Raw genomic sequence first — 26,652 nt, 5'->3', positions numbered from 1 at the left:
TAGGGTTGCTTTTGTTTGCTTTTTTTTTAATATCCTCTAAAAAGGGGTAAATATTACTGGATTATTGCCCCAGTGCATTACCTCTTGTCTAGTCATTCACACCTGTGAAAAACTGAATGGAAAAACATGTACATGTTATAAAGTTTGGGAAAGTGGAAAAACATGTACAAAAATATCTTCAGAACTGGATAATGATTCTGTGCATCTAAAAAGGGACAGATTTTCAATCCTGTTCATGTAAAAGGGGTTCTTTTCACTTAGGCTAATATAAACTGCAGAAATATTCTCCATGCAGTACACTATGGTTTCTTCTAAACCACCTGATTTTGCTTATCCTTGATGAGCAATAGGTTTATACCAATAAAAAGCATTACAGAAAAATAATTTTCCTTTAAACTAGTGAGTGGAAGGTTAAAAAAATATATATACTTTTGTAATTTGCAAAGAAAGGCACAGATTTAGAAAGGCACGTCCTTAGAAACCTCAGCTTAGAGCTGCAGGTGGCAAAGCAAGGCAAACAATGCAAATGCTTCCATAAGAGTGAAACACAGTCATTTGGGAACTTATTTTTTGGCAAAACATTGTGATGCACAGCTGAAGAATGCTGTATTTTGAAATGGGAAAGGGCAACAGGACGCATCTCTTTTCTGGTCTGTAAAGGCTGATGCTTGGGGGTTTCTTCCTACAAAAAACCTCAAAGAAATGCAGCCCCTGCCCCCAACATAATTCAGTGCTTCATTTTTCTTTTTTTTTTTTCCTCTGAGGCAAATGCGTGGGGACGAACACGAAGAAAACGTAAAATTACTTAGAACAGATACAGCATCCCCATGGCAGGGCATACCCTCCTCAATACTGCAGCTGGTTTAGAGGGTTGGGCAAGGGAGGGATGTCTCCAAGTCCCTCAGCTGGCTGTTGTCACCAGTCTGTCACCTCCTCCCGGCTGCACACCACGCCAGCATCCTCCTCGTGCTTGCAGTTGTGCGTGCCCACCCCGGCGTGGGAGCACTCCAGCAGCGTCCTCTCCTGCCCGGAGCACTGCACATCATCCAGGAGGATGCGGAGCGAGCTCCCTTCCCCGAACTCCGCCTTCTTGGCGGCCCGCACGGCGTGGGGGAAGCCGAGCTGGCGGCACACCACGGCGGCGGCGGGCAGGCTCCAGCCATCGTCGCACACCGTGCCCCACTCGCCGTCGATGAACACCTCCAGCCTGCCCCGGCCGCGCCCGCGCCGGCCCTGCCGCATCAGCCGCACCGCGCCATTGCCGGGGCGCTGCTTCTTCTTCTTCTTCTTCCTGCGCTGCCCCTTCTCCTCCTCCGGCCCCTTCCCCGGCCCGGGGGCTCTGCCGCTGGGAGATGCTGGGCTGCCCAGCCCGGGTCGGGTCCGTGGCGGCGCTGGGGTCCGCGGCTCTGGGGCGCCTCCCCACGGAGCCTCGGTGGTGGTCTGCAGGCGGGGATGTGGTGGCGGTGTTTTCATAATAAACTCTGTCGGGGGAAAAGGCAGAGAACCGTGTCTGTCACTCTCTGGGCAATGCTTGAAACCAACTATACCAAACTCCTTTTGACTTGTACAACTAATTTCTTGGAATTTGTCTACTTGGTCCTGTTGGGAAGCAACGACACCCTTAGGGACCCGATATTTCCTCAGTGAAAATGTCGGCTGGTGTTAGCTAGCAGAGAGGACTGCAGGACTCAATGCCAACCGAGTCTCTCCCAAAAAGGAAGCTCCAAGAGGTTTCCTGGCAAATGTCAGGCTGGCCCTTAAAGGGTCGGTGCTGGAGCTTCACAGTCAGGAGAGGAGCTCTACACCACATCCCGGTGAAGAGCCACCGAAAGCATTTTACAGACAGGCTCTGTTTCTGCTCTTCTCTTCATTACTGGGGGTTGGATCGTTACCAGAGGAGAGCGTGGCCTCCCCACTGGGCCAGATGCTTTATTCAGAGGAGCTGAAATCAGGAACATTCAAAATCAATTCTCTCTGGCAACTGGAATGTGCAAGAGGAACAGAGTTGCCAGGACAACATATAAAACAGGATTTGGGGTTGGGTTTGTTCTTCCTTATGAAAAAAAAGAAAAAAAAATAAAAGAGCCTTGAACTCTGAAGAGATGAAAATTCTTTGCTGTCACAGTTTCCAGGTGTTACTGGATTTACTTATTCACATGTGTTTCATTTTTAGCTTAAAAATAAGTTTTAGTTTGCCAGAAGGAAGCAATTCAGAATTTCATGGAATAACATTCAACAGAGCTGGAACAGTGTCACAGACATTTGCAAAGACATAATGACTTTGAATTATATCCCAGATTTATGCATCCTCATTCAACATTTCTTGGTAGTACAGAGAGGAGGAAAAATATCACTGTCTTATTTGTGCTTAGTATCTATTGTCCCCAAAAGACAAACCCTCACAGGGGTCCATGTTTTTCCAAATAAGGTCTTTAAAAAGGAAATGTGTTCATGACATGAAAATATTTCCTTCCTTTGAAAGCTGCGGTTCTCAAGGCAAGAAACAGATTTGAAGGCCTTACCTGTGCACAGCTCATTTGCTGGAGCCTGGTCTGGCAAAGCACTTGAAACCTCTGGGACTGATTGAATACTGTGTAGGACTGCATGACAGCTAATGGTCACCTGGGAGTGCTTTTCACCTCACTGGATCAAATTGTCATTATATAATACTCTCTATTAAACTCTTTATTAAATACACTTCCAAAAAATGCACTCATAGCTAATACAAGGCACATGCCCTGGTGATTCTGTTGCATTCAGACTAAATACTAACCAAAATAAAAAACTAAATAACAGACTAAATACTAACCAAAACAATAAATATTTACAGCTACACATCCTTGTTTGCATGCTTCTGAAGCAAAATGGCCATGATTATTTTTCACCAGAAAGAGAGTGTAGCTCTTGACACACTAGGTAGAATCTCTCCCACCATTTCTAAGTTTTAATTTATGACAAAAGCTACCTTGTAAACAAGCCCAAAAGATTTAGTTATATGTATAGTTTAAATACCTGAACTTTGGACTTGCGTAGAGAATAACGCATAAGCAGAAACAGACAAAAATGGTTGAACATGAATCAAGTTACAAATATTTGGAAGCTGCCTGCACAGCTAAAAAAGGGGAACATCTCTGAAGATACTGAGTGCTCAGGCATGTCAGCAGTCAATAATTAGCCTTAGAGTTTGTTCCACCTTAAAGACTCAGTGTTGCAAGGTGCTGAGTGCCCTCATTATTCCCTGAAGCCAAAGCTGTAGGAACTGTTAGTGACTCAAAAGCAATGTAACGTGATTAATGTAATTAAAAATTAAATAAAAGTACCCTGACTTTGTAGTTCCTGCAGTACCATTAGCTTTGTTCATGGACTATGAAAATTCATGGACTACGCTGAGTTGGAAGGGAATTTGTTGGGGTGCTGCCTAGGTACCTACATGTGTAAATTAAAAGCACAGGGGAAAAGAACAGTGATACTGCCTAGTCTACTTTTGAGATCCTAATATTGTGTTTAGGTTTTTGTACCTCACATAAAGAGTACTTGGCTTGCTGCAGATTCAGCTCTGCTGACTATTCCAGCTTTAGCAGTACAATACTTCATGCAGCATGAAGCACCAAAAGGTCCTGGAGGGTTTGGGTAAGCCAAAAGTTCACCTCAGTGTGTGATCACTGATTCTTTTGGGAGCATTTTCTCATCCCATATTTTCTCACTTTCAACTAACAATGACTCAGCTCTCATCTTGCTCTATGAGCTGCTTCTCAACCCTTTACCCATCATATCCTCTCCACTACATGAAGCTACTGCAAAAAATCACTTGTCACTGAAAAGCACCATTGAGCAGAGGGTCTCTGGACAGGCACAGTTACAGGGAAACCAAGCTGGTGGTAATGAAACGTGTAAAATGTAGCATGAAAAAGGGAAAATGAACAGGGTCAGAAACTACAAAGGAAATTTCACATGGCCAGGAAAGGGGAAATACTGTATGGCTTACTTATTTGAACCAACTCCTCAGATCCAAAACACCTGGAAAGATTTAATTTTGAGGATACCCTGAAGAGTGAAGTTCTGGGTAGTTTCCACATATGTGGACAGATAGTGCAGGTCTGGAGTTTGTATCTACTGCCAGCTAACTTGAACCAATAATAAACAGCAAGAGTTGCACTCACTCTCCTTTGGCACAAATGGGATGCGCTTGCTTTTGACTTTCACTGGCGATGGCTCAACTCGGCATTTTCCTGGTGGTGCTGTCCTTGAAAGAAAGGGACACATACACTGCACAATTAATTCCTTTCCTCTGGCATTGCAACACTTTGCTCACTTTGCTTCCCATTGTTTTTCTAAGAACATAATTCTTATTGGGGGAAAAAAAAAGTCTGTTTAAATGATGCAACTAATCTCTTACAATAGAAAGCATAACCAAAGAATCACAGATCACCATTGATGAAAGTCCAAATATTCACAAGGCAGTGGAGTCCTCTGTCTGTGTTTTCAGTTGACACTATTGAAGCCATTAAGGAAATAAAACATTGGCAGGTTCAAGCACGACAGAAAGAGATTAATCAAAATGAAAATAAAAATTACAAAACTAGATAGTATATGTTGAACATCTGACACAAAGGTCATGTGTATGCAAGATTTCAGACTGTTTTCACGGAAGCAAAATAACACACTATTATTCATACAGAAAGCCCAAACAAGTGTCGTGCCAAAAATGCATTAGTTTCAGAAAAGAACTCTGAGTGTCTCCTCAGAGGCTTTGTCTTAGTACAGTGCTTTATCTTGACACAATTTGTTTGCCACAGAGATGTATCTCACTTCTGGGAAGCCACATCCAGCTCATCACCACTTTTTCCTATGACAGCCATCTTGGTAATCCTCAGACTTCTTCAGAGGTTTTTTAATTGGTTCTAAAATGCATGATGTTTGCATTTGGAGAGTACAACTCCTGGGCAATTGGGATTGTTTGCATTTGCATTTCTGTGGAAGGCAGAGAGCTTCTCTCTCCACTGTCTATACAAGGATGTTCCCTACTTTTATGAACTTTCCAATTACTTTTTTTGGTACTCTGAACATGAATGAAGCTTTTTTTAAAAGTTAAACTCACAGCTGGTGTTTGACTCCTGCTTTCTCTATTTCTGCACAGGTTGCGTAATAGCAGCTCCTTCATACACAGTTTACAGGAACTCTTCTGCTGCATTAGATAATGGAAAATGCTCCTGACAGAGGAGAGTTGGAGGAAACACATTACAGATCTGGGGGCTTTTTAATTTTGGGGACTGGTTTCATAAAACATAAAACTAGACAAGTGGCTTGGTTCAAAATCCTCAGTTAGCTAAAGCTGTAAATTTAATCCATTAAAAAGAAAAGCTATAAAAAATTTCACTCTCCGTCTCTGGCTGAAAGTAGCTTGGTGTTCAGCCAATAATAGTAACACTTTAAAAACAGGAAGATGGAAAAAACAGCTGTAAGTCTTCCCATAAAACACAGCTCTTCCCTGCCTTGCCCAGTCTCAGATACAGGCAGATGGAATCCAGGAGGTGTAATGATGGTCCTTTTTTCCTGTTCAATCCATATAGCCCTTTGAAACATTAAGAAGAATGTACTTTTTGATTTTCATGTCTGGTTTGCCCAAGAAAGCACTGCAGGTCATGCTGATTCAGCTTTGGCTATCATGGTCTGCGGGAACAGGGCTCTTGTGGGAGATGAAAAAAGGATGGAGAGGAACTCAGAAAAAACACCTTGAGAAGAAGTGCCTTCTTTTGGGCAGAAATCTAGAGAAACTTTGCCAAAGAAAGACAAGCCACCCATAAAATACTTCTTTAGCATTCAGGAAATCTCCAAACCTACATATCACCAACAAGCCCCATGAAAGTTTGGCACCAGGCATGTAGACCCCCACGACTGCAGAGGCAAAGCAGACCTGCAAAGGGTTGCTCCAGATGTTCCTTGACTGAATTCCCCAGAAGAGCCCAGCATGGGAGAAGAGTTAATTAGTCAGCCAACATGATTCATCACATCACACCATCACATCCACACCATCCATGCCAGGACTCACTGCACCATCACCAGGCCTTGCAACAAGAACATCTCATACCTGGAGGTGTCCACCACTTTGTACACCACTCCATTGGGAGCTGTGGCACTTGGTACACCAGTAGATAGGAAGTACAATTCCCCTGATAAAGATAAAAAAACCAGACACACCCATGAAAACTGTCCATGGAGTTTCTGTCCTTTACAGCACAAAGGCATTAACTCTGCATCACAGGTCTGAGAGCTTATCTGCAGTCCATTGGCATAGAATACTCCTAGTGAGTGGCAGCTTTTACAAAGTGTCATGAATTACTATTTGGACAAATTTCTGCTGCAGGTTCACCTGCCCAGACCTTCCTTGTCATCTCATTATGATCTGTGTCCTTTGACTTCTCTAATGTAAAACAGGTAAACCCTGAATTACTTTTGTTGAAATGAAAGGAAAGGAAATTAAGAAAGTTCACTGTCTTGTGCTCATTTGGATGAAGTGCTCGTTTGGGGTGAATTACAGGAGAACAAGATTTTGCTTTTGCTTTCTTTAGCACACTCACAGGGTGAGACATATCAGACAAAAGGCATTTGATTCATCACAGCTCTGTCAGGTCACATGTGCAGGGCTCAACCTTCAACCAAACAATGTCCATAACCCTTTATTTGACTTATTTTCTCTTAACTGCATTTCTATCCTTCTCCTGTTGTGCAGGGGAGACTGGGACAAACAGTCTTTCTGGCACTATTTTGAGAGCTCAAGTGCTTGAGAAGTGCAACAAAAAGGATCAGAGAGAAAAAATATACTTGCAATATTTAAAAAATGAGAGAAAATAGAAAAAGAGGCTCTGTGGACTTGCTTAGTGAGTAAGGGAGATTTTTTTGGGTGTTCTATGGGTAATCCAGAGGAAAGAGGGGAAGGAACAGAGAGATCAGTGTGAGCAAAGGAATGTGTAGGCAGTTGGTGGCAGCTGAGGCTGAGTCTCCATCCTCCTTCCTGCTCTCCTGTGCTGCCCTGGGCTGAGCTCCTGGATCATCCCAGGGCAGAAACCCTTGGCTACTCCTGGCTGGTGGCTTAATTTTTCTGGTCAGCTTCATTAATGACAGGCCAGAGGAAACCTTGGTCCAAATGGGGATGGGAAACAGCTGGCACTGAGTTTTGTGGGGATGTGTGTTTTACATCCTGCCCCTCTTTCCTGGAAGTTACCAGCAGGAGTTTGGATGCTCAGGCCATGAAGCACACAGGCTACACACATGTGACCCACAGACAGAGTGCCTGGGGTGTCTCTGACAGGTTCTGCTGGCCAGGGATGGAGCTGATGGCTTTATAATTGCAATGAGCCATAAATAGAGATCTCCCCACAACATTTGCACACCCACTGCAGCAGGTAGATTAACATCCATCAGAGCAACAACTCCAAAACTTCAGTGCTTCTGTGAAGAAAACCCTGCTAAAATAAACTGTGTGGCAAACTTGTAAAACATGAGATTCCTAGTACACAAAAAAGGTACAAGAGAAGACTGTTCACGGCAGATAAAGCAACCTCACCACACTGTTATCAACAGATTTCTTTCCATTACTATAAAGCAAACACAAGGCAATTAACTGCCTCTGAAAAAAGACTGCAGCCCAAATCTCCACTCAGCTCTACCATGCTTATGCAAGGCACAGTGTAGGGCAAAATGGTGGCAGCATTTCACCCCTGCTATGTCCAGACTCTGTGGACAAGCACAGGATGAGGGAGGTCATCCTCATGTGCATGAGCAAGGGTTGCAATCAACAGCTTGATATTGCACTTGGCACAAAGCTGATTTGAACTAAGTTATTTGATTGTAGGTTAAGATATCCTTCTCACTACAGCACTGTGAAATAGCTGTAAATTCTATGAATATTAACCATTAAAGAAAACTGAATTTAACTCTAAAAAAAGAGTCAAACTTTCAAGCTAATACTTAACTTGGAGGATTTGCATTCACAAGAAAAAATTTGCATTTATATGATTTGAGCAACATCCAAACTTGACATAATCTGCAGGAAAAAAACAGATGTTCAAAAGCTGGGGCATTCTGGAAGCAGGTGCTTGTGACCACGAGCCAAGACCTCCCTGGAGCAGGGCAGAGCACAACTCCTGCACTGCTGGCTCACACATGAAGCACACATTGTGGGGCTCATCCTCTGCCTGCCCCCAGCCAGGGGCTGCATGAGCTGCACATTCTGCAGTGCTTGTACAAACAGTGTACAGACACCACCAGCTTGCACCCCAGGACTCTTTATTTCCTCCTCTTCAAATCACAGCAGCAGCTCCCTTCCAGAAATCAAAATGTCTGCAGTCATGAAAACACAGCAAAGCTCTACTGAGATCCTTCAGTCCTATGCAAAGCAAAATCCCAGCTGGCACTAATAAAATATAGACTTAAAGACTCTTTTGCTGATGCCTCATGCAAGGCATAACACAGACTTTTGTTCTGCTTCATCTTGAGAGGTACAAATACCCCAGCCCAGGTGAGCAGATAAATAATTGCTGTTCTTGACATCTGCTTCCCTGTACCCATTAATAATGCCCACAGCCTTCTTGACTAGACAAGAGGATAGACTTGCTCTCCCTTGGGTCTCAGCTTCTCAGGCTCCCAGGCCTGCATTCCCCTTGGCATGGCACTGTGATGAATGAGGTTTCTTTTCCAAGTTTGTTTTATTCTCCTTGCCCCCCTCTGCTCCCTATTCTCCAGAGGGAAGGGCAGCAGCATGTCCAGCACACCAGACTCAGTCCCAAGGCAACTGACTCTCCATCTCCCACTGCAGGCACTGCATGGCACTCAGACCTCAAAATTAGCATTGTAACTTTGGTTTGGTATTTGGGAGGTGCTGGGAATTGGCACTTTAAAGATTTGTGCTGTGCCTCTCCACAACCTGCTGCCCTCTCTGATCCCTTCTCTGGTGTTTTGTTCTGAAACATGCCATTCAGTGTGACACAAAGTTAAAAGATTACCTGCTTCATCTTCAGCAAAGGAGATGATGTATTGGTAGTAGTTATTGATAAGCCCAGGGAACATGCACGTTTGTCCTGTCCCCATGCAGATTTCACTGTACTGCCACTCTCCGGTAGCATGATCCTCCTTCAAAGACATCAGGCGTCTGCAAGGCAAAAGAACACTTCTACAGCCTGACCCAGATGATTTATGAATGCTAGCATGGACACCTGAATGGATATTTAATTCTTCCTACCCACACTAGCTGCAATAGGAACTGCAGTTTCTCTGAGTGAAAGATTGTTTAATATTAACCCAAATGTATGATACACACTGCAAGCCCTTGCCTTCAAGGGCAGCACAAGCTCATGAAAAAACAAGAGGGGAGGGCTGAGGGACTATCAGGCCATTTTGGGGGGTATTTTGGCTGGGGGTACAACTTTGTGAGTGCCCTAAGTGTTTACTTACCCACTCATAAAATCACCAAATATGTATAGGCCATTCAGGTTTGGAGACTCACAACCTCGATAGACGTAGCCTCCTGTAACAGACTTCCCCATTTTGTGTGGATATGCATAAATTGGAAGCACATCATCTGTAAGGCAGAAAAGATCTGTGACTTATTTTGCACATGCTGCAGAATAGCTCTTTATCTAGATTGTTGTGAGACTGGCAGAGTACAATCAGGTTCCCTGGTGCATCTTCTATTTAAATGAATTGCCAATGGAGTTGTATTTAGTTTGATTTTCACCTTTTCAGAATCACATTTGATTGCCCTGCCCCTCACCAAGACACTTCAGCATTCTCCTGAGCCCTTCTCCTCCCACTACAATCCATCTCTGTTAGTGCTGCTTCTGGCACATTTCTACAGAGCTTGTCTGGTTTAGCTGCAAATTCACAGGTCACTCCTAGAGCCACTGCACCCATGCAGGAAATGTTTGCCCAATGCAGCTTTGTCTAAGTGGTGAAAGGAAAAAAAGAGATGGGTGACTCCAGACTGCAGGCACTGATGAAAAGATATGTCAGATGTCAGCACAAATAGCTTCTGCTCCTCTGAGATGGAGAAGCAACTTGAAAGGGCCATCAAATATTTATGGGATGGCAGAGGCATGAATGATGTAGTACTGGCATATTCACTGGGAAATGTAAGTTAAAACATAAGACAAATGTAAAATGGAGTAAAATCAGATGTCCTGATTTTGAGGGTCTTCATTAGATACTTCCTCCCCTTTCCTTTGAAACTCCTGACTCACAGGTATCTCATGGTACCCTTTCCTCCTCATCCTCATGGCCTTTCTCCCTGCCCATGTAGCAGATGCTGCAGGTAGCAAACCCAGCAGCTCTGCCAGCAAGGAATTTGCACCAGGGGAATTTCCTCTAAAGCAGGTGTTTTCCACACTTCGCTGTACTTATCATTCTAAAGGGGCTCTGACATTTCACTGTTCTAACAAAGGGTCTCTAAAGTCATCAAAAATTGCTCTGAATCCCTGGGGACCTCAGTAAAGTGTCTGCCTTGAATGCTCATGTGGGTATTGTCACACAGGAGAGCAATAAATGAGCTCTCTGACAACTGCTTCAGCAAAGGGAGTGCAAAAAATCTGCTCCCTGCTCTTGACATTTTTATAAAAAAATAGTTAATCACTTGTACTTATATCAAAGCTAATAAAAGGAAGGAATTTAAACTGAGTTAATATTAGGAATTAAACAACAACACACAGCACTTGGAAGAGAAAGGAATCAGAATCTCAGCTAATGTAAATCAGTGTCAGCCCACTCCACCTCCCCCCTGGATCTCTGAGAAGAGGTTCCAGCACAAGACATGGTCCACATAAGCCCTTGCAATTCAATATGTTCTGACTTCACATGTTCACTGGAATTTAGCCAGCCAGCAAACACCCTCAATCCAGTTTTGAACAGTTTAAAGAAATTAAAATAAAATGAGGTTTTCCTTTGTGGCACAGCTAAAAGAAATGAAAATACACCATATATTCAGTTACCTGCAGAGTAGGCAGTATGCATAAGGGTTGATCAGTCAATGTTTTTCTCTGTTTTTTTAAATAAGGGTGAGTTATGGAGAAAAATACAATTCCTCCAAATTTTTCTTGCTTCTGCACAAAAGCTTATTTTATGTGGCAAAGATGAAATTGTCCTTCTAAACCACAGAATCACAAAGTAATTTCACTAACAACACCAATCACCTAGAAAAACAACAGCTAGCATGTTTCACTTTCCTCCTAACTCAGAAACAGCAACATTTGTACTTTCAGTATTTATGCCCAAACCAGTTCCCTTCTAGAGGGACAGCAGAGGTTTACACCTCAAAAAGGTGTGCTTGCCACCAAGCAGCCATGCTTTGAAGGCAGGAATTAAAAAATGTATTGATTCAGGGTGACTCCAATGTATATAATGTGCTCTGACTCTATGATTTCAGAAGGCTGAACAAATGCTTTATTAAGCTATATTGTATTGCACTAATACTATATTATAACTATACAAAAGAGATATTAAAGAAAAACCCATGACTGTCTCCAGACAGTCACAACACAGCTTTGACTCAATTGGCCAATCAAAAACAACCATCACTGGTGTCCAATTAACAAATCCCTCTCGCTAAACAATCTCCATAACACATTGTACACGTGCCAAACAACAGGAGCAGCAAGCAGAGATAAGAATTGTTTTCTCTTCTCTCTCTGTGCTTCTCACTGCTTTCCCCGGGAAAAATCCTGGGAGAGAGAATTATGCCTCTCTCTGTTCAGAGAATGTGAATACCGCAAAAACGAGAGCGCATCTATTTACCCAAGGAAGAATTGGTGCAAAGTTTCTTATCGTAACAGCTGAACCCTTCCCTCGCCCTCCAGCCGTAATTTTTCCCTTTCTCCACGATGTCAACTTCTTCATATTTATTCTGCCCCACATCTCCACAGAAAAGCCTCCCCTTCCCTTCCTTGGTGTGAGGGTCCCCCCTGTCGAAGGAGCAGCGCCACATGTTCCTCACGCCGTAGGCGTAGACCTCGGGGCGCGCCGCGGGGTCGCTGACGAAGGGGTTGTCGGGGGGAATTCGGTACAGGGGCCCGCGGTCGTTGTTGTTCACATCGATCCGCAGCACTTTGCCCAGCAGCGCTGATCTGTATTGCGAGAAGAAATGAAAATGGTAAATGAAAATGTCATATATGGTAGGGTATAGGGATAATTCATGTATTAATGTATGGTATAAAAGATTTGTAAAAATCCAAACATATGTCTCTGACCACCTCGGCCCAAGAGCAGCTGTCTATTCAGATTACAACGAATTCCTGGACACAAGCTAAGATAACGATTGATGCTATAACGTAAGAATAGAAGCTTCCAGGGCAATGATCACCGGTATCTCGAGTTGTTGGGAACCACCTAAAAGCGATTATCACCTTGCCGACTGCATCAATCAAGATAGTCAGCCATCAACGCTGAGTGCACACCTCGACCCAACCTTTGTCCAGCTCTGCACATTGAAAAGAACAGCGATGAATGTGAAGAGTTACAAAAGAAATTTGGACACCTTTGCCTCAGGCACAATAAATTGTATAAAACCTTGCTGCAAGAAGCGGCATTCGTGAACGGGGGGGACTCTGACGCGGTAGAGGTCAGGTCCAGGTTCACCCAGCACCGACCCCGGGCTCAATGCTGTCTCTTTGGCTGTAGTGGTCTTGGAGACCGAAATTCGGTCGCGCAGATAGATTAATAAATCTTTTCGAAAGTTTTGATAATTTGGCTCACGATTGATCATTTATTAAAAAAACTTGGCAAAAGTAGAGCTTGTGGGGGAGGGTAGGGTTGGAAAGTCTAGGGTTTCACAGCATTGATTTCCCACACCCTGGAGCTGCCATAGGGATGGATCCACTCTGTTGCGTTGTGATTTCAGGGTTTACCTCAGAACCTCAGGTCCCTCCCTGGATAATTCCATCCCAGGTGTGTCAGTCACCTCTCCTTTCCCCTCTCAGCACTGTCTGTCAATCCTGGAATTCCAGAGTGATTGGTAGATTCAAAGGATGTCCTCTATCCCTGGGGAGGGGGGCATTGGGCCACCCAGGTGTCCTTTGTCCCTTAAGACCTCCTTCTATGTACCCAGGTTGGTGGGATCCCTACCCCTTCCCTCCCCCTCTCCCCGGGGTTAAGAGAGCCAGCAACCGCAAGGTTCGGGGAGTTCTGTTGGAGCTATTGCTGGATTCAGAGGCCTGTGGGCCAGGAATAAAGTTCTGGACCAAAACCCTCTATCAGAACCGATTCCTTTCCTTCACCATCGCCTTAAAGCTTCTCTGCCAGAGGTAAACCCAAGGAGCAGACCCTGTTATGGGGGGAAGCTCTATCCACAGCCACCAGAGCTCCTGCATGCCTGGACTTGCCTGCACGTGCCCAGCTGCAGCACCCAGCCAGCCCAAAGTGTCTCTGGGGTGAAAACACCACAGTTGCTGCCATTGCGTTCAGCACCAGCGGCCAGACAAGCTTAGGCACGTCCTGTCCAGCTATACTGGTATTATTCCAATACACTCTTACTTGTTCTGGGCATTTCCAAAGGTGCCAAAAGGATCCCCAGCCATGCCTCCATCTCCAGTGAAGATGTAGAGATACTCATCATCTCCAAAGAGCAGCTCTCCTCCGTTATGGTTGGAAGCAGGTTCTTCTATTTCAAGGATTATCCTAAGTGAAAACAGGGAGAAAGCAATTTCCTACTGCACAAGCACTATGCATAGGGCAGAGCAATGTCATGACAGTGTAGATCTTGACAGATGGAAGCAGCCACAGATTGGTTTTGATACAAATTCCTCCATATCCTAGTTACTGAATTTTTCTTGGGCATAGCTGATTTTCTAACCTTAAATAGTTTCAACATATTTTCCAGATTACAGAAACACTAAATTGTGTAATATGGAAAGTCTGGGAAATCACATGACAAAATATACTTTTAATTGCTTAAACTTTTCCTCTGATTCTTTCTTCCTCCTTGTTAATCTTCTTTTTTATTTTTCTTTATAACTTATTAAAGAAGAGGCATCTGAGCTTATAACCAATTGGAAATTGTAAGAGAAAGGACTCCAGTCCATCTGTGCATCTGTGCAGCTTTTGTCACAGTCCTGCCAGGTGCTTTCAAGGCGAACATAAAACTTCTCAAACATTAAGGAATAGTTAAATTCTTAAAGAGAGAAGAATCCTTGAATGATAATTACACACTCAGGATCTTTTGAGTTTAAAGAGCAGTTAAAAGCAGCCTCAACAACAAACTGAATTTACCAAAGGCTATTTAAAGAAGTACCAACAAAATTTACCTTAATTTTAACCCCACAGCCTTTATTTTATTTGTTTATTTTATGCTTTTGGAATACCTTCCATAGCATGAAAGGGGAAAAATACATAAATTATAATTTTATAGAATGGTAAAGCCACAAATACATGCAGTGGAGGTTCCCAAGTATAACAACTGAAGTTTATTATTTCCAGATTCTAAAAGAGTCCAGATTTCATCTGGCAGTGCATCTTAATAGCTACAAAAGCAAATTATAACATTTACTTAAAGCATCTCATTTTTAGACATCTTTTTTCGATTCTGAAATGTTGATAGTTATTGTGAGTTGTGGGAAGGAACCCAGCTCTGGAGTTACTGTCACCTCCTGTTAAATGTCAGCACCTCTGTGACAAGGTAACTGTACAAGAGTGCACAGGTTCCAGCTGACAGGAGGAGTGAGGAAGGATCCTGTACGGACACAAAGGTGAATCTTCCTCAGCCTCCCAAAGAAGATGGAAAAAACCAAAATTCATTGAGAAACATCTGAGGTTAAACAGACACATGCATTTGAGCCAAGGCAGTGCACAGCACATGTCAGCCTGAGCTCCCTCTTGGGCAGCAGCTCAGGGTGAAGTCAGTGGGCCCTGAGCCTACACAAGCACAATAGGACCACAAGCTTGTTTTCTTAAGCTTTTGCTGTACTAACCATAAGCTAAGTAAGCACAGAAATTGTTACAAACATAGAGCCTGAGGATTCTTAAACAAGACAGCTCATGGGCTGTTGATACCTGCAGGTTTCTGATTCGCTTTCCTGAGTGCCACGTTGTAATTCCCCCTACCTGTCATCTACAGGGCTGTTTACACTGGATTGCTGTAAATGCTTTATAAACCAGTATCCCCTCTCTATCATTAGGCTATGTGCATTTTTGAGCTAGAATCATCCATTAGGCTATGTGCATTTTTGAGCTAGAATCATCCACAGCTGGGCGTTGGAAAGCCCCTAATAAAATCCAAATAATGAAGAAAAAATCTTTGAATTAGTAATATCCAAGGGTCTCTTAAAACAGTGGTTCTATAACTATATACATATATAGTTACATATATACATATTACATAGCTAACATATAGAACAGTGGTTCTATATGTTGTAGAACATAGTTCTGCAACAGGTTATAAATCTGTGAGCCTGATTCTACAAACAAGTCTCTCATCATCTGTGCATATTAGTGTGGAACAACTGCAAGACCAGAGTCAAACAAATTACGTGTCCAATTAAAATGCACTCGATAATAATATGGTGACTTGTGTTTTATTTAATTTGATATTAAATTTGTAATATCAAAGGGTTGAGTTGTTCAGATAAAGAAACATGGGACCAATCCATCTTTGGTCTGGTATCACTTAGTTTGTTTATACTAATTTTGGAAATCTTTGGCTTTGGAAAGAATTTCACTCATTCTTTGCAGAAGTCTGTTTTAAAGGGTAATCACAAAAGTACAAAACAAACAAACTTTAAAGCCCCACCCAACAATAACCTCAAAACACAAACTATAAATAATGTTTAATCCATGTTTAGTTAAAGCCTCTGACATGCCAGAATTAAGAACTGTACATGTTTTACCCCTGCACACTTGCAGTTCAGCCATGGAGGACACACAGCTTCTGTACCTCAATACACTAGACATGGACTTGGACTAACTTTGGAATGCAGAAACATGAAGCTAAGTCTCATTCATTAATGATCTTTAAAAATGCACAAGTGGCCTTCTAGGATCTTAAAAAAAATGTGTGTACAATACCTTTCAGAACCATGGTCCAAGGCATTCATGTCAGTAGGAGAAATTCTGAACTCACTGATTCGGATCCTCTCTTCATAATGAACTTCAACTGAATAGTAGACGTACACTTTACCATTAAATTTGAATTTAGGATGGAAGACAATACACAGAAACCCTCTCTCATCTCCTTCCCAAGGCGAGGTGAGCACAGCCTCGCTGATGTTCAGGAATGGCTTTTCGAGCCTGGATCCATCAGGAAGGTAGGCCCACACCAGGCCGACCTGCTCGGCGATGAAGAAGCGGTGGGTGCCGTCGTTGGCGTGCACCATGGCCACGGGGTTGCGCAGCCCGTTGGCCACCTCCAGCAGGCACAGCTGCAGGCAGCCCTCGGCGTCAGCCGTCACCAGCCCCAGGTTCTGGTTCAGGTGCTGGTTGGCCAGCAGGTGGGGGAAGCAGTAGTCGGTGTCCTCCAGGGACAGGTAGCGGCAGAGCTTTGCCGCGTTGTTTTCCAGCGCCGTTAGCTCCGGGTCTGCGGAGAGGGCGCGGAAGATGGAGCGGCAGCTGTGCCACAGCTGCGTGCAGTAGTCCTGGCACAGCCCTGGGATCGTCCGCACGGGGGTGGAGGGGTCCTCAGCGTCATACAAGTGAGCCGCATATGGAGAGCACTCCTAGAGGGAGGGAGAAAAAGGTTCAAATCATTTATTGGATCAGATTTGAAACAGCTGAGCAGTGATGCTAATTGGAGATATTTCATCTTAATTACAAGATATGTTGTGGTTTATTCGGAAGATATGTTAACAGAGGGAAAGATCTTAGAGAGGGGGTTTGTCTCAGCACTCATGGAAATTATCTTCAGCTTTCCTGGTGAAAGCTGACTTCCTCAAGCTGTTACTCATTTATTCTAACCACAGAGCTCTTCAAAAAACCCTGCAATGACGCCTATGTTGCTATATCACCCTAGCAGACCGTACTGGGGAAAAAGAGACTTTTCTTCCTTGGATGCTCTGACTCTATCTATGAAATAATAAGAATAATCACAGAGCAGAAGTGAAACCAAAGAATTAGCTGAGAAGATTCAGGCCCTGCACACTGATGATAGAATGGGAAAGGCCATCAGGGTCAAAGCCTGGGACATTCATACCTCATCATCTGATAATCCAGCCATGACCTCAAACATGGATATGGTTTACAGCTTGGAAGGAGTGGGATGTGAAAGTGGAGGAGGAGGGGAGGACACCGTCCTTGCTTGGGTCCAGCTGCCTTTGCTGGTGGACCTTTGCCTACAGATAGTTTACATCCCCAGCCAGGAGTGGGGAAAGGCATCTCATGATCATGACATGGGTCACCAAGTTCTGCGAGGGATGCTGAGGCTACAGGATTTCAGACAGTGAGCACAAAGAGCCATAATCCAGGCAAGGTCCTGGCAGCAGCTGCAGCTCAACCCGTGTTTATGGAAGGTGCAGCCTTGGAAATCTGCTTAAGGACTGGATCAAGTTCACACAGCTCATTGAAATCTCCATGATGAGAACTCCTACAGACACATTTTCCTTATGAAAAAGCTGCAATTCAGTAAAACTGTCTGTAAATTACAAACTGACCAAAGTGACTCAGTTCTGTTTTGCAAGGGTTTTTGCTTGTAATAAACACAATATTTTCCAGTTATAATGCATCTTCCCAACAAGCACCTCAAAAGTGCTCTTCAAATAATGCAACATGACTCTGTGGAGGCTCAATTATTTTCAAAGTTATATTTCAGTAAATACCTGAGGCAACAAAGGTCAGAAGAGAAACCACTATGTAAATAAATTCTGTATTCTTTAATTCCTATCTGGCATTGCTTCTTTTACTAAGCAAAACCAGCTTAATAAAAAAAAATAGGGAGCTGTTTCTAGATCTATAGGGAGACATTTATTAATGCAGATCACAACTCTATTCAATAGCTGAAAAGATGTAACATCTGAGATTCCGAACTGTTTAAATTAGCTGATGAGCATACACAATATTTAATTTTTATTTTATTTTCCATTACATACCATAATAAACTGAGAGGCCATATAACAGATCATTAGTGTATAATAAGCTTTCCTCCTGGAATGTCAAGCCATTCATTGCAAAATGAAGGTTATTAAGCTTCCAAATGAGCAGCAATTATTGTGGTAAAAAGAAGATTGCTTGTGAAACAAAACACCGAAATTACACAGGCAGATTGGGTAACACACTTGGCTTGGTTACATGAGGTGTGCCGGGGACAGAAAGAGACAGAGCATTTGTCAATTCACTTGTAATGACTGAAAAAATTGCCTTAGAAGACAAATTGAAATGAGATAGAAAGAGAATTTGATGGGAGGGCTGGGTGGGAGCTCAATCTGTTGTTGCCTATGGAGGTTTCCCATTCAGAGAGATGAGCCTCTCTCTTGAGTACTCAGGTGTACCTCATTCTGTGAAAGCCTCTTTCAAAGCAAGCAGTGATCTTATGCATTACAAAGCAATGCCCTGGCTTCAGCATCAGAATTTAAAATAGCCCAGAGACAAGGATTCCCTGTGTCTGCCATTGCAGGCTGCTCACCACGGCCTCAGCTGTGTCTGAATAGAAGCTGGGGGCAACTTCTTCCCTCCTTACAACATTCCTGGTGGCATACAGCTAATTACAGCAGCATTACACTGGCAGTGAAATTCAGAGATCTATCACTAGCCTGAAAGTACCTAAGCATGTCCTTGGGTATTTTCAAGACATGTGAAATATTTTCCAAATTTTATTCTGGAAGAGATGGAGCCTCATGCCTTTTGCTGAATTTCTCTGCTTAGAAAGCAAATGTTGTGGTCCTTCAGCCTTCACATCATCCTGTCATGTTCACATAACTCAAAATGCCAAGAAGCTCTACCCGTAGTCAGAGCCCAGAATCGATATTAGATCTAAATTGTAATTTCCAAATGATGCTGTCTGCTCATTAATTTTAAACTATGATGAGGTCCAGAGACTGAGGAAACTACTGGGCAGATGATCAGTTACTTCAGTAGGGCTGGAACAAGTTTGTACTATGAAAATAACTCATCAGAAAACAAAACAAGTCACATTAAGACAGGCTAACCAAATGCATCCTGTCTGTTCCAGGAATTCAGTGGCAGCTCCTTATCTGGGGAATTCCAACAGTCTGATGGAACACCCACATCAGGCAATGTCTTATTTACTGCTGCTATCAGCCTGGAGGAAGCAACAGGACTCCTCAGAAAAGCATTTAACCTCCACATTATCCCTGACATTCCTTGACCGCCTCATCTGGAAACTCAAGCCTTTAAGCAAGCTGTTCCCTGAGAAGCAGAGTGAGGCACCTGCTCTTGCAGTTTGGTGGAGAAGAGAAGGCTCCAAGGTAACCTTATGGCACCTTCCACACGAGAGCTGGAGAGGGATGATTTACAGGGAGGTGTAGTGATAGGACAAGAGGTAATGGCTTTAAACTGGAGGAGGGTCAACACAGATCAGATTTAAGACAGAAGTTGTTTACAATGAGGGTGGAAATACTATAACTATATAGAAGGTTGCCAAGAGAGGGGATAGAAGCCCTATCCCTGGAAACATTCAGGTTGAGTAACCTGATCCAGTTGAAGCTACCCCTGCTCATTGCAGGGGAGGTTGGACTAGGTCCTTTCCAAATCAAACTGTTCTATTATTTTATGAATTCAGGAAAAGGCAGGGATCCACAAGTACAAACTGAGACACTTGTCAAAATAATTTGATCACATTTGAGAGAAATCATGAATTGTGAGCAGAAAGAGACAGAAGTGTGCTGAGTCACAGGTAATTCAGGTCTAGGATATAAATTGTATATATAATGAATAAATAGAAGCAGAATGTTTCTAGAGTGTTTGCAATGACTGAAGTTCTGTGACATGCTTGTGCAGTCAGAGGCAGTGGTGTGTAGCCACATCTGGGCTGGTGATGCACTGAGCTCATCAGAACATTTTCAGTGAATCATTGCTCCCACATGGAAATATTTCTCTGCTGCTGAAGACATTTTCAATGGTTGGCTTTCTGACAAACACAGGAGACTTAGTTATCACTTCCAGAAGCAGGAGTGCTTAGCACACATTGCTAATTGGTGTCCTATCTGCAAATGGACTCTGAGACAACACTTGTTGTAGGAATATATTCAAATGTTTTTTGCTTCCAGTACAACGTGAGATGAAAAAGGAGCCAATTCTATAGATCCTGGTGTGGAAAAGTGTTGTCTTTCTCTTCACACTTTAAGGAACCCAAGAGGTACTGGCAAAACGCCAAGAGCAGGATTTCTGAAAAGCCATTTTGATCCCATCTGAGCACAGCAGACAAGACTCCACTGTCTGAATTAATTTAAGGTTTACACTCGCACAGTGCTGAGCTGCTCTGTCTTAGGGGCATTTTCATACATGCGAGCCTCCACTGATGATAGGGTGAGACACTTTGCTCTGTGCAGACTGTGATCATCCCATTATCATACCTGGCCCCAGAACATCAGCTCTGAGTGGAAATTCCCCCTTGTGCAGGATGGCCACCACAGAGGTTCCTAGGCCACATCCACAGGCATTGCTCTGCACCCATCACCAGGACTATTAGCCCCTGGCACCTGCTAAAAGTGCTGTAACCCAATACAAAAAAAAAGCACCTGACCCCATCAGCTGGTCATAACAAGGAGCAAGATTTGTACAGACAGGTGCCCTGTGGGTTTCTTCACCAGATCTGGTATCCTAACCCTGGGAGGGGAGGGAGTGTGCAAACTGAAATGCCCACTTACCTATCTCAGAGACTTCTGCTCCTAAACTAAAGAAGAGCAACATCCCTGTTCCTCTTTTAGACAACTGCCAAAGAACAAAAAGTCCACTGGGATACTTGATGATGGACAGTCACTCCTTCCAGTGCCTAGGAGCACATGCCCAGGCTGCTGTGCTATCCCTGATGCACTGATGTGTGGGCTGATGTACCCATGCCTGTGCCCAGGTGCCAATGCCATGGCTGATGTGCCTGTGGCTGGGTACTCCAGTCTGGGCTTGGGAATTCACATCATGGCTCACACTCCCCTGGACTGTCCAAAGTTCCTGTGCCTGGATCAGTGCACCCATGGGATCAATGCATCCCTGTCTGGGCCAAAGCATCCCCACCCGGGATGGGGCAGAAGCATCCATGCCCACACCAGAGCTCCGTGCGGGGCTGACCGGCCCCGTGTGGCCGAGCCCACGCGGCGGGGTACCCGCAGTGCAGAGGGGCTCCCGGAGGTCTCACCTGGCACAGCAGCTCCTGCAGGTGCCCGGCGCAGGCGGCGTAGGTGCGCTCGTCGAGGCTGGCGCTGAGGCGGTAGAAGCGCTGCAGCAGGGCGCTGTCGCGGCGCGGGTCGCAGCAGCCGAACTCGCCGTAGCGGCGGCAGAAGGCGAGGCCCCGCGGCGGCCGGAACGGCGGCTTGAAGTCCAGGCACTGCGGGTGCGGCCGCGCCGGGCGCGGGGCGAGCGCCGCCGCCAGCAGCAGCGCCAGGGCCGCCCGCGGGCCCCGCATGGCTCTGCCCGGGCGCCGCCGGGGCACGGCCGGCCGGGGCAGCGCTGCCCCCGCCCCGCTCCGCCCGGCCCCGCTCCGCCCGCGGCCCCGGCAGCGCCCGCACGGGCGGCACCGCCGCTCGCCGCACCCGCGGGCCTCCGCCGTGCCTCTGGACCGGAGGTTTTATTTCGATTCCGTCCAGAGAGCAGCCGGGCAGGTGCTTGGCTGGACAGCCGGCACAGGGTGTCACACAGCACCGCAGCGGATCCTACTGGGAACCGATTCCTTAGACCGACTCCTCGAGGGATGTCTGCTGGACTCGGCTCTGCCGCTGAGACTTTTGTGTGATCCAGGCACGGCAGAATAATAGCACTCGGAGTTTATGCGGGTGATGGACTTGTTTAATAACAAGATGTTTAATGTTTAATAACAAGAAAACCCAAGTTCAGTACAACTAGTGCTTCTGCATCCCTTGTCAATCTCATCCTGGGCAGAGACCGATTAGATTTAGCTTTGAGGTTGGAAAGCAGTCTGGTGTAGTCTTTACACCGTGTGGCCCTAAGCAACCCAGGTGACATACTTGGCTCTGTGAAGCACTCAGAATGATGCTCCCTTGCCCGAGGAAAACTGCTGAGGACACTTTCCTTACCCTAAAGCTCCTCATGGCACACCTCAGGAAGATAGTTACTCCACATGCACATGGTATATAGCCATATCATATGTGGTGCTATCAGCTAGTAAGATCTAGTCCCTGGCAGATGGCTATTTTTTGCTGTTAAACACAGCTAGCCAAAGTGTATTGTGTATTTTAATACTAACACACTGACTGCCCCTCAAAGACAAAGAATGGAATTCATGCTGATATACTATTTCTGACTCCTACTTTGAGACCAAAGAACCACTGTACAGTGCACGTGGACTATAAAATCACTGCATGGCTTGCAGCATCCTGTCAGGAGACCATATGTATTACACATTTAATACAAGTTTATTTTCTCTCCCTATGCTTATGTAACTGCTGTTAAGGTCACTCAAAACTCTCCAAATGTGCAGGCAACCAGAATACCCAATGATCTCAGCTGAGAATTCTCTGCCCTTTTATTTTTGGTCACTTAAAACCACTTTTTTCACAGACAACGTTTGCAAGGGCTTTGGAAAGCACGTGATCAAGTTACTGCCCCTGAAAAGTTTGAGAGCCATGCAAAACATGAGAATGCAGTTATGCAACTCCATATTGCATAAAAAACCTGATGTAAAGACATCTCCCTCTTCATCCCAGCTAATCTTTTATTCCTGTGGTTAACACTGGCTGTTTCAGTGTTTATAATGATTATTAGACACTGTTAATTAACACTGAAACAATGCTTAATATATAAAGAATGGATTGCAGTAGCCAAACATATTCTGGATAATGAGATTTATCCTATAGCCTCTTGATTTGCTATTGGACTTCTTGATTAGTTTGGCATCCGTGAAACGTTCAGAAATGAAAGGAAAATTAAATGCTGTGCATATTTAGCAGTCAGTTGTAGAACAAGAACTACAGACTAGGTCTGCTCATCACTGTGAAACAGCATGAAATACCTTCTGGAAGTCCCCTGTGAGCATTTACAATACACCTCCCATGCCAGAGCTACCACTGTTTTGCTCTTTCGGGCAGGGCAATTATTTGGTTGCCCCTCAGGCTGGGGGCTGCTCAGCAATTCACAGGCAAGGCTCTGCTGAAGCAGAGACTGGAGCTGCTCTGGCTTATTAATGAGATCATTCCATTAAAGATGGCTTAATTTAAAGCTTGTTGTCAGCTGAGTTTTGAGGCTTCCCAGGCCACAGGTAGGAGCTCCTGGGCTGCATTTGAGGGATCTGTGGTGTGGTGCATAGAGCACACAGCTCTGCCTGGAGACTTAACTTACTATTCCCAAGATACTGTGCTTCTGCCTGGATTCTCCCATTCGTGGAATGAGGGCAGTGAATGCTCATCCACCCCATGGCAGTCTCTCAAGGTGTTGTTTATTTATATTTTAATCACCTTTTTTTCTTTTTTTATGCGTTCTCTGCTGAGCCATTGCTAGAGACTAAGCTCAGAAGGGGAACTGTTACCCTTGACCTGACATGCTAAATTTGAGGTTGCCCTTGCTCCTACCCAGGGGCAATAACATGCATCTGTGCAGCAGTCACAGAATGGGGATGAAGTTTGATTTAAGCAGTATTCTCCAAGATCATATGGTAGGTTGAGAATTTTGTACTCAGGAAGTTTTGTATTAAAATGACTCATTTTTAATTTGGTTAATTTGAATACTCATTCTTGTGCCTGATGGCCTAAATCAATCAATTAAATATTTTGTGCTGTATATCAGCTATTGGAAACAAGTCCTTTTTTCTTTTATTTTATTTTTGGTGGCTTTTTGATTGATATTTTTTGTTAAGATATTGGATTTTTTGAATTTACATTGAAGTTTTTGGCTTTAATTAATTCTCAAAATTAGAATTTTTATTGATGGATGAAATTGAAAAAACCAAGTGTGAAAATGCAGTATTTGCTTGCAAACAACACAACATTAAGGCACAAAAAAACTGTATTTAAAAAATGTTGTTTGTTTTGGTGTATGAAACCTGAAATCTTTAGTGAGCATTGAAGCAACCGATAGTTATAGGTACCCTGCAGCTCAAAAAAACTCCCTTATGTACCTCAGACCGAGCTCCTTGAATGTGCAACATCCAGATTTTTTCTCTTCCTGCATACATTAGAATTTGGTAGTGTTCATGGGACTGTGGGCATGAATGAGTGAATGTGGGCACATTGATTAAAAATGTAAACAAATTGCGTTTGATAAAATTACCAATATTAGACCCCATGTCTGGAAGTCCATCCTTAAGGGGGAGCTTAATGCTCTGAGCTTTAATAGCCAAAGGACACACTGCTCATACCCAAGTCAGCTGTGAACACCATCCCTAAAAACTTAACAGTCAGGAATTAAACACAGGGTTATGGCTCTTCTCAAAGGAAATTAGGCTTTGCTTTCTCAATGCTCATCTGATCACAAAACCCTTCTGCTCCTCATTTGTCTTCTCAGTGTTTTGTTTTCCTGACTGATGGAGATACTGAGGACAGATTGTTATTATGAGAATAAAATAAAGGAAAATGTGTGTGTGCCTGTACATACAAACCCACAATGCAGGTGAGCTAAGACCTGGACAGAACAGAACCCATGCTAGGCAGTCTGTGATCCACTGGCATGGAGGCTGCTCATTCACACAGCTCTTACTATTCTACACAAACAATTGAAACAATGTGTTAAGCCTGAGGAGAGATGAAAGAATAGTTTTATAGAACAGTCAAAAGCAAATGGGCATCTTCTATTCAAGGTGATTTTCCAGGGAACACAAGTAGCTGAAGTCACACTGGCAGTGACAGGCCTACCAATACATTTTGGTATTGGGGAAAAGTTTACTGCGGGAAAGCTGGGGAGCCAGCCCAGTGCAGGCAGCACCGTGTGCTGGATCAGGAACACTGGCAGAGGGTTCCATAAGCAGAATTCCCACTGCGGCCTGGCATGCTGGGATGACTCAGATGTGGAATGAAACGAACTGCTGCAGCATCAAAGACCTAATTTCTCATTCTAATGGAACAATGTCAGTCCATCACATCCTTTCATCGTGCTGTGATGAAGCACCTTCAGCAGTAGCCTTTGGTGCACGTTTCTGGGCTCTGTGTCATGGCAGATTTTTGTACAAAGCAGTGAGCAACCCTGCAGAGGATGTAAATCAGCAGAGCTCAACCATGGTGTATAATATCCAGGATTCCCATACAGGTGGCACATTGCTAAATGCTTTTCCTGTCCTTCTTATGCTCATTTTATGCACAGGCAGGATGAAAACACCACAGTTTTACAGCATTCACAGCATTCAGATAATTGCTTTTTTTGCTCTCAACTTGCTACCATAGAAATTCTAATGTCAGAGTCCTCAAGAGACCATATGGGCAGTAAACATTCCTTATGTGTTGCATGTGCAGAAAGAACATATTTTCTTATCAGTTCACACAAAAGCAGATCATGCAGAAATGATTTTTTAAAATTACTACTATTTTCCCTGCGGTAACAGCAATAGAACAATAAGTAACAGCCCTTGAATGGCTTCTCTCTGTTATAGTACATGGATCTTTTTATTTTGGTCACAAGAGAAATAAAGACATTAAAATGTATATTTCTTTTCAGAAAGCGTTGTATTGATTTTATGTAACATCTGAATATTTTGTGTTGTAACTTAACATATAACCATATAATTTGTCTGTAACAAGAAATAGACCAAAAGACTTGCTCAGTGAATTGTACAAATGAGCCTTTCCTCATCAGTGATCCAAGGCATAATAAAATACCCCGCTTTTTCATTTCCCTCTGTGAGGTGAAAAAGCTCACTTACAGAAGCTAGTATATTCCACTGAAAGAAAAGGTGATTAATCATAGCTTGAGCTCATACTCAAAAGGAAAAAATTCCATTTGGATCCAGGCATTTGTCCCAGGATCATTCAGTTCCATCTCTAGTTTGGAGAGAATAAGGTTTTTTTGATTAAGAACCGCAAAAATGTTACTTTGTTGGAAGAAAGCTAGCAGCAGCCAATGCTGCTATTACACCACCCCTGTTGAAGGACAAAAAGCTAATAAACAGGTTGTTCAGATATTTTCTAATGGTTGAAAATACAAGTCATAGCCAATAAAAGCCAGCTGAAACTTGAAAGATTCTTCCCTAAAGTAATCAGGTTATGCAGCAAAGAATGGATGCTGGTCTAAACCCAGAGATATTACAAATTTAGTATTTCTGAAATCTTTCTGAGAAATGAGGTGTATAACACTGACAGCTCAACCAAGCCCTCAGATATGCATTTCATAAAAAACATACCTAGAGGCCAAACAAATTTTCAGGAAGGACAAAATAGGAGAGCAAAAAAAAAAAAAAAAAAGAAAAGAAATTGCAAAAGTCCATGTGGATATTCTAGTGGGCTCTTTGTCTCTTTTCTGGAGGAACAGGGATCATGGCTGTGTAGACCATGCATACTTTAGAACACCTGGAGAATCCTGAATCAATCATCAATCTCGGGTAGTTACATCCCTTGCATATCTGCCCCAGTACCAGCA

General features: G+C 43.8%; 1 protein-coding gene across 1 annotated transcript; it reads right to left on the bottom strand.

The window, feature by feature from the left end:
* HHIPL1 (HHIP like 1) lies at window positions 1-21,541 on the bottom strand. The gene is made up of 9 exons (XM_036384298.1): window positions 21,275-21,541; window positions 16,042-16,688; window positions 13,516-13,659; window positions 11,782-12,110; window positions 9,451-9,577; window positions 9,003-9,148; window positions 6,089-6,170; window positions 4,161-4,243; window positions 1-1,481 (listed from the first exon to the last, which is right to left on the bottom strand). The coding sequence occupies exons 1-9, from the start codon at window positions 21,539-21,541 to the stop codon at window positions 916-918; spliced, it is 2,391 nt and encodes a 796-aa protein (XP_036240191.1). The 3' UTR covers window positions 1-915.
* Between the last annotated feature and the right edge of the window lie 5,111 nt (window positions 21,542-26,652).

The sequence above is a fragment of the Molothrus ater genome, chromosome 6 (assembly GCF_012460135.2).
Source record: "Molothrus ater isolate BHLD 08-10-18 breed brown headed cowbird chromosome 6, BPBGC_Mater_1.1, whole genome shotgun sequence".
Taxonomy (NCBI): Eukaryota; Metazoa; Chordata; class Aves; order Passeriformes; family Icteridae; genus Molothrus; species Molothrus ater.
The sequence above is the reverse complement of the archived record's forward strand: the minus strand, read 5'-3'. Positions and strand labels throughout refer to the sequence as shown.